This window comes from Phalacrocorax carbo, chromosome 1 (genome assembly GCF_963921805.1).
Source record: "Phalacrocorax carbo chromosome 1, bPhaCar2.1, whole genome shotgun sequence".
Lineage (NCBI taxonomy): Eukaryota > Metazoa > Chordata > Aves > Suliformes > Phalacrocoracidae > Phalacrocorax > Phalacrocorax carbo.
The window spans coordinates 52,428,216-52,442,412 of NC_087513.1; the positions used below are offsets into that span (position 1 = coordinate 52,428,216).

At 42.6% G+C, this 14,197-nt stretch overlaps 1 protein-coding gene and 1 non-coding gene across 3 annotated transcripts; both read left to right on the forward strand.

Moving 5' to 3' along the window:
- Positions 1-4,010: 4,010 nt before the first annotated feature.
- Positions 4,011-13,390, forward strand: SLC25A3 (solute carrier family 25 member 3). 2 transcript variants are annotated; one of them, XM_064451552.1, is made up of 8 exons: positions 4,011-4,127; positions 4,280-4,433; positions 8,047-8,168; positions 11,069-11,248; positions 11,366-11,547; positions 12,090-12,262; positions 12,827-12,937; positions 13,056-13,390. In XM_064451552.1, the coding sequence occupies exons 2-8, from the start codon at positions 4,286-4,288 to the stop codon at positions 13,214-13,216; spliced, it is 1,077 nt and encodes a 358-aa protein (XP_064307622.1). In that variant the 5' UTR covers positions 4,011-4,127; positions 4,280-4,285; the 3' UTR covers positions 13,217-13,390. The 2 variants fall into 2 exon arrangements, with proteins under 2 accessions (XP_064307622.1, XP_064307613.1); XM_064451543.1 differs by lacking the exon at positions 8,047-8,168 and adding an exon at positions 8,332-8,453.
- Positions 11,719-11,958, forward strand: LOC135311677 (small nucleolar RNA SNORA53). Its single transcript, XR_010371290.1, has one exon. It is a non-coding gene; the product is annotated as a small nucleolar RNA SNORA53 (small nucleolar RNA).
- Positions 13,391-14,197: the final 807 nt, after the last annotated feature.

Genomic DNA, 14,197 nt, shown 5'->3' on the forward strand with positions numbered 1-14,197 from the left:
TTCCCATGGTCGGTCATACTGCTTAGAGTGCTGTGCTGAAAACATGGATATCTTGATTTGCCTGTCTGAATTAACGCTAATGCAGAGCTTGTGCTTTTTCCCTTTCAGTTGTGTGCTAATCTTCTAACGTGAACCTAGTCTCAGGAGTCTGGTATCACGCTGTGAATTGCTAGAGGGTATCACTTGCAGTGTTGAGACTTAATTTTATGGCACCTGATCCATAGTAAGGCTGTGAGACCTTACCTAGTGTCTGAGGCTGGAAATTCTTAAGGAGAATCTTAAATTCAACTTATGTGTGTTTTGAAACCTTGATTTGTATTTAAGTAGGGAACAGTGTGAAAGGGACTTTTCCTTCAAGTTTGCTTACCAGCAGCATGCTCAGTACTGCCCTACAGAACGTTTTCAGGTCTCTCCTAGGCTTGATCCATGTGTGCTTTCTTTGTTTCCTGGGGCACAACTCATGAAAATCTTCATGGTATTAAAATCCTCATTTCCTGCTAATTACCTTCTCAGATGGTTCTGTGAACAAAATATCTTTTTAAAAATTTTAACTAGCTTGTGCAGAGTTAAATCAGAAAAGCTGAGTAAAGAAAATGCCTTTAAATACTAGAGGTCCAAAAGGAGGCTCTTCAGCAGAAAAAAATGCATAGTTGGAAATGAAGCTTGTAAAATTGTGTGGCATGTCTTGTGCATTTTTAGAAGCATTTTTGGCTTGTTTTGATATGGCTGAAGTTGTGTTTTGGACTGAAAAACTTATTAAAAAAATCTGAAAACTATCTGATCAGAATAGATACGGGGTGGGTTATAAAATATAATTTTTAATCGTGTGTTTACAAACTTAGGTGTTTCAACATAGCCTTCATTGTCTAATACAGCTTTTACTGTATGTCTGGTAAATCTACTTATGTCTAAGACTTTCCTATGACTTTTGCTTTTCTTTTTCTGTAGGGAGTATACCAGGCTGCTTTGCACCAGTGCAACAGCAACTAATGACAGATGTATGCATACATGCGTGTGTTCATACAGCACAGGGTCTGCAAGCTAATTCAACTTGTACAATCGTCCTAAGGTGGCATATATGCTTATAAGTAGTATGTATATATTAATATCTAAAAGAAGAATTCCTCAGATTTTCTGTCCTACCTCCCTTTGAAATTCTTTGTCAGCATTGGTAGTTTGTGGTTAAAAAGTGTATCTGCATTGCCTTTATTTGTTACTTAGGAAGAAAAAAAGTGATGTTTTATGGAGGAAAAACATGTAATGTCTGGGGAGAACTTAAATTAGAAAAGATTATCAGGCGAGGACAATTATGGCAGTGATTAATAAGAATAGAAGAGGCTTCAGTACTTCCTGCATCCAGAGGATGTGACTGCTGTAGTTCAACCTTGCTAGTCTGGATCCTGTTGAAGGAGATGCTGCAGTGTTGGGGCTTCCCTTGGGCTGTGAAACCTACTTACAGCTTGATCTGTTAATGATTCTCTAGAATCACTGTCTAGTAGTACTGGCGTTGATACAATGAATATGTAAAATATATACTTACAAGAGGAACAGGTGCTGCTTGCGCTGACCTCCTTAACAAGGGTGCGGTGTAAGTGACCTGAAGAACAAGCTTGTAAGAGCTTTTGATTTTTTTCTTACAGGCATCACCAAAATGTTAGGACTGTGAAAGTGATTGTAAGACAGGAATTGGTCTACAGTTTCTTGATTGTATTCTGCGTGGGGGTGGGGAGGGATGGAGGGGGTGTATGGTGGATGTTAATAGCAGGAGAGATGTAATTAGGAGTTGCCAAACGGACATTCTCCTGAACCCCCAAAATTTGAAAAGCTGCTGGTTAAAAAGATGGATTTAATTTAAAATGGCTCTCTTTACTGTGAATCTGACAGAGGTGGACACCAAAAGAAAACATTTTTCAAGTCTTCATCTATTATTACCTTCAGTGCATGTCAGAGATCAGATTATTCTAGATAGCTTGAATTACGGGCTATTGCTATTTTGTTCTTTCACATCTGGCAAAAGCTGAAGAGATTGTGTAAGATGATACGCACTCAGCAGGAACATGTACTATCCTTGTATTTTGACAGCGATATGTTAGATTCAGCTGTTTAACAGCACATATTAATAGTACAGCCATTAAAAGTTAATTGTTGTCTAAAACCAAAGAAAGTGGTTGTTCTGCAGACTGTAACTGTGTCAGGACTAGCTGTGCACGCAACTTGCCATTACATGTGACTACTTATGTACATGTTCATCCTTTGTAACTGGAAGGAGCAGAGGTTTTCTATACATTAAAAACCAGAAAAGTCTGCAAGAATTGCAGTCATTTATATGTAATTTCAAGGTAAGAGCCCAAGTCTCAGTCATGTTTAGAGGCTATCAGCTAATTAAAAACAAATATCAGTGTTTGGCTTTTAGATGAAACATTGCTACCAAGAATTGTTTAGATGCGGGTTTGTAGAGCAGAACAAGTAATGGCAAAATGAATAATTCTGGCCTGTCTTAATTGCTGCCAGTGGCAGTGAAGTGAACATCACTTCAGGCTCTCAGCTGGTTGCTAAATGGTAGAATTTAAAGAATGAAAGTTTCAGCTGACATTTTCCTACTTGGAAGCTGGAGCCTAGTTTACTCAAGAGGGACTTAGCCAACCTAGACTTCCGTGACAGCGCTACAAGGCATGTGTCGCTTTTGCCTGTGTATGACAGCCTGCCTGGATCAACTTTGTTGTGAAATACAGCAAGTAGAGCCAAGTCCGAAGGCTGGCATAGCAGGCCGTGCTCCAGGGATGTTGGATAGGAGCCGCTGGGCTGGCTGACAGTGTTTCTTTGGTGACGTGGTGCAGGTGTGCTGTCAGTTGCATTATGGCTCTGTGCCCAGAAGTAATAGCTGGGGTGTTTGGTATGTGCCTCCTGCTTTGCTGTCCTCTGCTTATGTGGTTATGGAGCACTGTAATGGAACAGGTATGATCAAGACAGTGAAAACAAGTTCTTAGGTCTTCAGGAACTGGAGAGATGAACAGTGCTGTGCCAATTCTCTTAAATCCATCAAAATGAGTGAAATCACACTATTAGAAAAGGCGTAGTTTAATGTGGTTAAGTGCAAGTATGGCTGTTGTGTTAAGTAACATCTTAACAGACCAGTAACTAGCAATTCCTCTGTAAGCGGATGCAGCTGTTGTAGCATAGGCTGTGTCAAGAGGCTGTATAAGCTTGTCCTCCAAAGGTGAAATGCTATGGTAGAGGCTGCAGCCAGTGCATTTGGTGACTGACCTACCTCCTGACCACGCTTGGTCTTAAACCATGCTGTGGTGTGACCCTGGTGAGAGGGGTGAACCTTTTGTTAGGAGAGCAGAGGCTTGCATTTACCAGACTCTGAATAGAACATATTGCTAGATGCTAGTAGAACTGGAATCTGGGGTGATACTGAGGACTTTAAACTCATCTTAAAGATTGGGTGTGATTCAGAGTACAGCTGCTGCAGAGCAGCAATCAGGGCTGGCCTGATGGTGCTGCACGGCCAAGGTGCACGTGGTGCTTTTGGGGCAGGAGTTCGGGAGTGTCTCTGGTTTGACATTGCCCGGGGCGTTGAGGTAGTGGGGGCGCAGGGCTTAGGATAGGGAGGGCGCAGCGATACACTCGTGAGCGCCCCAGCAGAACCGCCCCCCAGCCGGCGGGACTGCGGCCAGCGCTCACCGTCCTTCCCGGGCCTGGCGCGGCTCGGCGCCGGCCTGACCTCTGCCGGGCCAAGGGCAGCCCGCGGCCAGACGGGGGGCCCGGGGCAGCCGCGGGGGGTGGGCAGCGCTCCCGCAGCGGCTCCCCGCTCACCGGCCGCCCCCCTCCACCGGCCGAGCCCTCGCCCGGGGCGGCCGCGGAGACCAGGGCTAAGCGCCCCCTCCCCCAGCGTGAGGGGGAGGGGTGGGGTGCGCAGGCGTGGGGGGGGAAGGGCGTTGGCCTCGGCTGCGCGCGCCCGCCAGTGCCGGCTCATGGAGCGCCTCCTCCAATCGTCCTGCAGCTTCTTGGGCTGTGGCTCCGCCCCTTGCGCCGGCGAAGGACAAAGTGGCTGAGGCGGGCCCGCCGTCAGCCTCTGCGTCGAGCCGCCGCAGCGGGTCCGCACGCTGCCGCCATCTTAGGAGGTGAGTCGGGGCGGCGCGGGAGGGCCTGCCCGGCGGGGCGCGCTGCTCGCCCCGGGGCAACGGGCTGCCTCGCGGGAACGGGGGCACCCCGCCGGGCCCGCGGCGGGCTTCCCTGTCCCACGCTACTCCGCTCTTCTCGCCCCCTCTCTCAGGTCGCCATGTTCTCCTCCATCGCGCCGCTCGCCCGGCTCAACCCCTTCTACGCGCCGCACTTCCAGCCGGCCCAGGACGGGGTGAGGAAGCGCGCGGAGCCGGCAGGGCCGCCCGCCACGCGGCGGAGCTTGGCGGCCGCGTCCGCTGCTGAAGGTGAGAGCGGGGGGACGGGGGCCAGGCCCCGGGGCGGCGGAGGCGGCGGTGTCCCCGCTGCCGCCCTTGGCACCGGCCTGCGCTGGAAGGGCTGGCGCCCGGCGGGGCTCGGCCGGGGAGGGGCCGGTGCTGGGCCTACGCGCCCGCTTGGAGGACGAGGAAGGGCACGGGTGGGGGAGGCGCTGGCGGCCTCTTCCGCTACCCGTGCGGTGGGTGCTGAGCGGCAGCGAGGATCCGGCGTACCGGGAAAGGACACCCGAAGGTTCTAGTTTGGGGTAACTAGAGACCCCCGATGGAGCCCGTTTTGGGGATGAGAGTGTGCTTTTTTTGGCTCTGCTTGGCCGGCAGTCTCGGCGATGAGGCTGTAGGCCCGTACTTTTTTCTTCTGTGGTGAAGAGCAGCGTGGGAATCTGGATGGGTTTAAAAGACCATCTCTCTCATCCTTTTGTGTGGGTTTCCCCCCCCCCCCCCCCCCCCTTCCCCTTTTTCCTGTTCATTCACATCTGAACATCCAGACACATTAGAGGTGCCTGCAGCTGCTCTTTGGTGTTTTTTGTTTTTGGGTTTTTTTTGGTAGTTGTGGGGCATAGAGGAGGTAGCTCTGCTGTCTAAGATGTAGGGATGCATTTTAGATTTAAGTGCAAATGTTAACTTTGTTTCCTGTTAACTGTCATGATTTCCAAAGGTCAGACCTTGATGGTACCCCTAATAGTGGAGGTAGATGGTAAAATTTTAATTCATTTAAGCTGTCAATAACTTAAAACCATCTCTCTGCCGTTATTTAAAAAAAAAAAGGAAGAAGTGCTTTCATCAAGATAGCGTCTTCTGGAGTACCATGATTATTGAAGTATGTTAGTGCTCTTGCATGAACACTTATGTAATATGTGAAAGAAACAGAACTGGGTGTTGGATTTTACTAAGTTTTCAAGAACGCATTTCTGGCTTTCAGTGTAGTAATCTTCTTGATAGCTAACTAAAGCCCTCCATCGCTCTTCGGTATACTTATATTTAGTAGGTGCACTTATTTATTGAAAGCATTGTGTTTAATCATCATCCTGTTCATAGGCAGATGCAGTCAAAGCTGATCAGGGTCTTTTCTGCTCTGTTCATTATTTCACATACCAGTTGGTTCTCTGGCCTTTGTGTTGGGAGAGTAACATGTTGCAGAAGATATCTGCTTACACAAGGTCACACAAAGTCAGTACAAACCACAAGGCATTTTGAGTTCAGGTCAGGGCATCAACCATAACACAGCTCAGACAAAGTGTTTTATGATTAGCTCTTGGAATTTGTCCTTGTTAACGTGTCAAATTGGAAGCAAAGGAATGAAATAGTTATGATGTAGCTGTCTTAACAGAGCAGCCATTTTTTTTTTTGCTATATATTTATATTTGAGTAGCTTCAGGGTGTTCTAAGTCAGTGTCTAGGTATATTAGAATAACTTTCCTGCTGTCTGTACTACATGTTTAGCCAGGTCTTTTTTCAGGTAACAGTTTTTAGGAAATTTTACTCTACTTCTGAAAAAGAAAGTCTGGGATCTACTATGGCTTTTTTTCCTAATACTGCTATATGACTACGAACTTAGGTACACGTGAAGAGCTCAAGCTGAACTGGTGCTGGCTTGCTTTTCTTAATTACTGTTTTTGAATGCCTAGCTGACAGGTCAGTCTGAATACCGTTGTAATAAAATGGCTATGTAAAGCTCTGCTTTTCTGTGGCTTCTACAAATGTCTTGTCTCAGTCAGTTGAGGAGTGTGACCTCTAAATTGTGAAAAAGGGAATGTGAACAACCACTTCTAGTAGATACTTGGGCAGCATGGTAACTACTGCAGTACTGCTGTGCTGCAGGCCAAAGATGCAGCTAGACCGATCTGCCCAGTAATACAGACCCAGGGTCTGTTCTCTGATTACACCTGCATGGAAAACCTTGTTTGTATTTGTTTAACCAGTCATTCTGGCAAGGTGTAAACAGAATATTATTGCTGTCTGCAAATCCGCTAGCAAAACCAAGCTATCGTAGAGATGCGGGTAAGTCCTGGACCAGCATATTTGCGGTCTTGAGCAGTATCTCAATTAAAAAAATTCTCATAGGTTATGTGTTGTTCTGACTTAAGATTCCTTGCTTAAGTTTAGGCTTAAGATGGTGTCTGTGATTTTGTATTTGTTATTTTAGAATAAAGAAAAAATGGCATTTTTGTTGTCATGGTGATTAATTTCAAAGAGTACGGTGAGAAATTTGAAACTGCAGTGTAAAATCTGGAACATTTTGGGGAAGAAGTTCTCTTATAATAGAAAAGTTACGAGCTGGATACGCCTGCTAGTGTTAACTGTTGCTCTGCAGGTGCTGTTGAATATAATTGCAAATTTTTGTTGGTGTTTGTAAAGGAGTTTATTTCAGAAGCAAAAAGACAGGACAAAGAAGCTCTGAATAAGATCCGGTTTTATCATCTTTTGATTTTTTCATTAGCGTTTCTCTGGTGTTAGTTCTTATTAAGTTGGTGTAACACTTCAGTGTCTGTTCCGTTATATTGGAGTAACACCACTAGATCTAATAGCAGAAGAACCTAGGTTATTCCTTTGTAGAAGATAATCCCCGGAGTGCATAGAGTATTGTCTTCTATATGCTTATTCAGTATATTAGTTTTACTTTTTGCTTCTATGTTAAAAATGGTAAGCATAGTAGCGAAACTGCTGCTACCTTATGCTTACTTCATACTGTTAATTGTAAACCAAAACATTTTTCTGGTTGCACATAATCATACCCTCTGTAGCTTCAGCAAAAATGGAAGAGGGAAGCAGATTCTTGTTTTTCAGCTCCAGTAACTTTGCTGTGTTGGAATTCGTGAAAACTAATAACTTGCTCTTCTAAGACTGGATAGTGTTATACAGCATACTGTATGGAACAGTGCAAATGGAATATCCCTTGATTAAATGTGATATGAAAGATTCCTTAACAGAGCTTGTTTATGAGCACTGAATGTGATGATTAATTTAATAAAATTCTGCAATTACATTAAGCTGTACAAATCTGAGGTTCTGTAGTTGAAAGAAAATTTTAAAAATCTGTATGAAGAATCTGAAAAAACTCGAAAATATATCTGTAAAAAGAAAAATCCAGTGCTGATCTTGTAGGTCTGTATGGTCTCTACTTATACATAGGAGTTGCACTGTCACAGAATACTTAACCACAGAAGCTTCCGTCTCCAGAATACTAGGGAAACACTTTTCTTGCATCATTAGTTCCTTGATAGAAGAAAATGTTGGATGTTGCAACTTTGAGTCATAATTTCTACTAGCAGCTTCTGGGATTAATTTCTGTGTTTGAAGTGTGCTGTGAGCTAAAACTTACTGTTTCTTTCATTGCTTTTTTTTTAAAGCAAAAACTTAATTTGGAAGGCCTAGAATCAGATCTTGTCAGTCCAGAAAGTGTTAATTTAAAGCAAGGGAATTATTTTTGAGTATAACACTACATCTGAATAAAATAGCATGAGCGATTATTCCAGTGTAATACTTTTGAGAAGGTAGCATTTAGCCAATTTTGTTTCTTTTCTGATCTTTTACCATTTATGATTGATCATATATATATGTATGTAATTTTTTTCCAATTGACTAGAATACAGCTGTGCATATGGCTCGGGCAGATTCTTTATGCTTTGTGGCCTTGGTGGAATTATTAGCTGTGGAACAACACATACAGCGCTGGTTCCTCTAGACCTGGTTAAATGCAGAATACAGGTTTGTTCTGCATGTTGGTCTGTGGTGATATTGACAAAGCATGTTTAGCGTGGTATTGTTAATCAACTAATGAACTGGAGGCATAAACTATCCCCTGGACATCGCTGTCCAGCAGCGCATGGAGTTTATGTAAAGCATGGTGTGTCTTTATTTTTTGCTGCAGAATACAGTTGTGAATATGGCTCGCTCAAGTTTTATGCTCTCTGTGGCGTTGGTGGGGTCCTAAGTTGTGGCCTGACACACACTGCTGTTGTGCCTCTGGACTTAGTGAAATGTCGTATGCAGGTTTGTATTAACTTAAATGTTTCTTAAATTTTTTCTCTATGTAGCCAGCATATTAAGATTTCACAGTAGGAATGCAGACTTTTCTGAATGACAGGAAGTGAGTAAACTTGAATGCTGCTTTATCAAGTCTACTGCTATGAGACTAACAAAATACCACTTTCAGGAGAAGCAGAGGCATTTAGGATAATCTGGATTAATTATTTTTGACTATGTTTAAGGCACATTTAAGTGACTATATTTGCTAAAAGGCACCCTCTACGATGTTACTCTTTGCTGCCTGGTAGGCTATCTAGCACTATTCGTGTGTGTTTGGAGGAAGGAAATAGTATCTTTGGTGTTTTGAAGATCTGCGGTTTTTAGCCTGGAGTGATATGCATGTATAATTCGATCCACTAACATTATGGATATCACTGCATGGCTTATGGATCGGATGCTTTCTAATGATGCCACTTAAATAGAATGGGTAGAACTTGAAATGGTACTGGTAAGGCCCATCAGTCCTTGTGGCTAGTTTCCTTGAAGCAGTTCTTGATTGAACTGGAAGGAGCGTCATCACATTGCACTTAATTTGCAATACCAGCTTCCAAATTAAAATTACCTCGTGAACACCCATGGATAAAAATATACTAATGGATTGATTCAGGCAAATCTGTGCCTCAAGAATGAAGCACACTTCTAAATTTCTGGAAATACAGTAGTTAATGGCTTCCCTGTTGCATAGGCTGACACATTAAAAAGTAGCAGTTATATACTGATAGAACTCCTGAAATTAAGAGTGAACTATGAGTTAGTCAGACCCACTAGTCACACTAGGAGTACTGCATGTGATAGTCTTTAAAATTGCATTCATCTGGAATTATTTAGCATATTTCACAAGAGAGGCTTTTTCATGTACTTGAGAACACCTGAAATTCTGGTCTCAAAACTAGTAATTCTGTAACAGATTGAACAAACACCAGGTGCATCAAAATGAAGGCAACATGCTGCTTTCTGCAAAATTTGTGTTGAGACCAGACTAACTGTAGGAATTCCCTATTTCTACTAGTAGGGAATGGCTCTAGCTGAGTATGTGTTCTATTTCTGAAAAAGTAGCTTAAGTGCACTCTTCTGTCGTTACGGACTTTAAGATCGGTAGCTTGACTACCCCGGCCTAAGGCTGAATTTCCTGAGGAGGAGGAGGTTGGTCATGGATAAAGAGGATGTAATGTCTCAAACAGTTCTTAATCTGACTGCAAATTGGGTTACTGGGCAGAAGGCCTGAGAGCTTGCAATGCTGCATATACAGCTGGGAGCAAGGCCTCATACTTCCAGGCTTCAACTACTTCATAGGTATGTTCAGCTTAGGCTACCAGTCCTGGGCCTCTTACATGGTAAGGGTGGTGGTACTTCGCCTTCCCTCTCCAGCACTTGGAGGAGAGTGCGTGGGAAGGGTTCTATGCAGATTCCAGGTGTGACCTTGTAAAACCTGTCAGCATTTCTCTTTACAGATCTAATACAGAGCATGTTACTAATCCTTCCTAGATTCTCCAGGAAGCAACCCGTTGCCTGCCCTCTCATGCCTCTTTCAGAATAGGTCCCCTTTTATGTAGATGATGATTAAGCACGGTTCTGACATGAACATAGTCTCATTTTACACTGCCCAAATAAATATCCAGTTTTCTGAAATTCAACATGTTTAGGTGAACTAGTTCTCAAGAAGGCTGCCAGACTGCAGGACAAAATATCAGTCACTGCAGGTTGGCATGCATGTCCCATAGCTCTTTCTGAAAGCTTTGGTTGACTTTTAGTTTGGTATCTTCCTTCTTGTCCCTCTGAGGAAACGTTGGATGATGTCAAATATGAAAAGTAACAGTGTAATGTGACTTAAACAGGTCAGTCTGACAAATTTTAAGAATTTGTTAAATAGTTTCCTTTCACATGAAATAAAATTATTCAGGTTGGTCTTTTTTAATTTCTGAGAAGTTATTAATGACATCTCACTGAAAGTTTTGTGTGAAGGAAATATTTTGTATGTAGCCTTTACTGTGAAGTCAAAGTACAAGAGAGTACTCTTTGATCTGCTTTGCTCCATCTGTCTTAGTCTGACCGTGGAGGGATCAAACTAACAGTGGACAAATAACCTATTCTGATTAAGAATCAAGTGAATTGTCAGGTTTGGTTTGTGGCGACACTTGAGTGTGTCACATAGGTGTGACGCATAGAGTGGATAAGATTGCTGTCAGAAGCTGTCGCATAGTTAAAGAATCTGATGTAAACATAATTATACCAGTGTGTCACTGACAGTGTTAGAATAGTGATTTCAGTAAATCTTTTTGATAAAGAAAGTCATATTGTTGATGTGGAGAATAAATGTAAAGCAACATTCAGACAGTTTGGTGGTTCTTGAGTGTTGAGGAACGCACTGGCTGTTAAAATAAGCTAGGATTTGAGACTGACAAGTGACTGTTACAGTTACGTTAGTGTAACCTTGTGGTGAGTACGTTGTCTGTCCAGGGAACCTTAGGAAGCCAGCTGTATGAAGAATTCAAGAGTTTTTGTATTTTGGAGGTATTATTGGGGGTGTGAAAAGGGAAATAGTAAGCTATATCAAGCAATTAACTGCCTGTTCTGTTTAGGTTGATCCACAAAAATACAAGAGCATCTTCAATGGATTTTCAGTGACAGTCAAAGAAGATGGCGTTCGTGGCTTGGCTAAGGGATGGGCTCCAACCTTCATTGGGTATTCCATGCAGGGGCTTTGTAAATTTGGTTTCTATGAAGTTTTCAAAATCCTATATGGCAACATGCTGGGAGAGGTAAGCCTTAAGTGGCTCACATGAGGTGTTAAATCTGCTACATAGTAGTATTAGTAATGCAGAGTAATCACAAAAGCACGATTCATTAATAGAAATATGTGTTTAAATTCCCTGCAGGAAAACGCATATTTGTGGCGTACGTCGCTATATTTAGCTGCATCTGCCAGTGCAGAGTTTTTTGCTGACATTGCTCTGGCTCCAATGGAAGCTGCTAAAGTTCGTATTCAGACACAGCCTGGGTATGCTAACACTCTGCGGCAGGCTGTACCTAAAATGTTTGGAGAAGAAGGCATCTGGGCGTAAGTATCCCTTGATTTTAATTTTTATTCAGGTTCTTGATGTTGAGTATTTTTTCCTAATGAAAGACGTTACTAATTGTGGCTGTAGCTTATAATACACTTTGGTCTTTGCATTTCAAGGTAACAACTTAACATGCTTTGGAGAATTTGTGCTGAACTGGCTGTTAATTTCACATGCTCCTTAGATCCATCTTTGTGAGTATCTCTGTGCTGAGTTCTGCTGGATAACTTCTGTTTCTAGCAGTTCCAGTCAGAGATATTCAGCAACTTTTTGGTTGTACAGTCAAAGATGCTTGAGTCATTGGCATGTGAGAGTAATACAACTGCATGTTAGCTTTCTGTTCTGATAGAAGTGGCTGTAGATATACACGTCATTTATCACTATCGGGACTTGGCTGGTATGCAGACATGCACCTTACTGCACTTGTAGCATCAGTACTGCGTTACTGCAATGCATTGTAATCTGAAAAGTGGCTGCAGGTTAGAAATGTACCTCAAATAGTGGAGAAAATGAAACTGAGTTTGTCTCTTCTCTGGTGAAGTTTCTATAAAGGTGTTGCTCCACTATGGATGAGACAGATTCCATACACGATGATGAAATTTGCCTGCTTTGAACGTACTGTTGAAGCTCTCTACAAGTACGTCGTTCCCAAGCCACGGAGTGAATGTACAAAAGCAGAACAGCTGGTAGTCACATTTATTGCAGGCTATATTGGTAAGGAATCTAAGTCCTACATGTCATTAATGTACTACTGCAACTCTGGAAGCTTTTTCAGAATATTGAATAGATATAACTAGAATGCGGCAGTTTACTTGTAACTTTAAAATGTGCAGGGGCAAAACTACATTCAGTGTGTAAGTAGAAAACAGGTCTGTAGTAGGACAATACTCTTAGTTGTTCCTGTGTATCACCAACGTTGTTAATGTCCAAGTTTAGAAACTGCAGCTGATTTAAGTGAAAAAACTTGCATCTTTGCTAGGCTGGGGAAGGTTGAAGAAAGGGGAGAGAAATCTAAATGGAAGGGGGATTTTCAGTATCCAGAGATTCAGGACGAGTTTTGTTTTAGCAGAAGAGGTGTTGCAAGAGCAGAACAGAGGTGTTTTCTGATATTCACGTCACATTATAAGTATGTACCTGCTGTCCTTTCAGGATACGAGGAGGCTTGATATAATTTCTGTGCAATTTATTAGAAGGTGTGGTTTCAGTTGGTTGTACTTAGTGTACACAGTAATGGTACAGCTAAAACACCACAGAACTAATGTCAAATTATTCTTTCAGCTGGTGTGTTCTGTGCAATTGTTTCCCATCCTGCTGACTCTGTGGTGTCCGTGTTGAACAAAGAAAAGGGCAGTTCTGCTTCACAGGTTCTTATGAGGCTTGGATTCAAAGGTACATCCTTACTTCCATGTATTTTGGATCAAGAGTTTGTGGTGATTTGTGTTTTGGGGAGGATTTCTGGGTTTTGCTGACTTCTTATGCTACTCATGCTTTATGTTTTGTTCTACAGGTGTATGGAAAGGTCTGTTTGCCCGTATCATCATGATTGGTACCCTGACTGCACTACAGTGGTTCATCTATGATTCTGTGAAGGTTTATTTCAGACTTCCTCGTCCACCTCCACCTGAAATGCCAGAATCTCTGAAGAAGAAGCTTGGTCTAACTGAATAGACAACTCATGGACTGACTATGCTGGCTGTTCCAGTGATGAGTCTCATGAAACTTTTATATATTTGACTATGTAGAAAACAAACTCTATATGATGTCGTTATTGGCTGTGCCCTCATCCCACATGAGGGTTTAAATTCTACCACTGTCATTGCCTGAAATAAATGAGAAACGGAGTGCTTAGTGTCTGTTTACTACTGCATATAAAAGCTTCATTTCATAGTAGCAAATACCTCAAATACTCCCCACCCCCCATAAAAAAAAATATCCAACCTATTCTACACTTCAGGAACTAGAAAATCGTGAAACAATTGTAAAAAAAAATAAAAATAAAATAGTTCCACTGTTTCCAGAGAAGTGCCAAGAACCTATCCTTGCAGAACTGCAGAAACTAACTGTGGTTCTATGTGCTTTGAGTCCACTGTTTCATTTACCTATAACAATCTGTTACTGTTTAATAGCTGAACTCCTGAATGGCTGAGATGAGACTGCAGCCTGAGAGGGTGTCCCGGTCATAGTATCGGTGCTCTCTGTAGAGATAAAAGGAACCTTATACATAATAGAGCCATTACTGCTTTGGGTGGTCATCCCAACATAACTAATTTGTGCTTGCTTACTGACATAGCTTACTTGGCTGATTTCTGCTTCTGTTGGCTTTGAACTGTACCAAAGAATTCAGTCGTTTTGGTTGTACTGTGGAATTAAACAGTAGCTGCTACTTTAACAAAAGAAAAGCTGATATTAATAAAGATTGTCAAAGATGTCTGACCGCTGAAAGCTTTCTACAGCTTTACAGTAAAATAGAAACGGCTTGCCCTCTTACTGTAGGGTTTGACAAAATTGCCAGCTTTTCCTAGTTTGTTTTTGTTTTCTGAATTGGTTTAATGCTGAGTTTTGGTTGAACCGTGCACTTCTGCAGTGCAAGAAGCCATACTAGGTTTTTTTTGGACCTTACTTGGTGCAAATGAAAAAAATTAGTCTCTT

What these genes read in the sequence shown, in the direction of transcription:
- SLC25A3 (XM_064451552.1), top strand. Translation starts at nt 4,286, where the DNA reads ATGTTCTCCTCCATCGCGCCGCTCGCCCGGCTCAACCCCTTCTACGCG. An exon ending in ATGGCAACATGCTGGGAGAG is followed by an intron (nt 11,249 to 11,365) that starts GTAAGCCTTAAG and finishes AATTCCCTGCAG; the next exon opens with GAAAACGCATATTTGTGGCG. An exon ending in ATTTATTGCAGGCTATATTG is followed by an intron (nt 12,263 to 12,826) that starts GTAAGGAATCTA and finishes TTATTCTTTCAG; the next exon opens with CTGGTGTGTTCTGTGCAATT.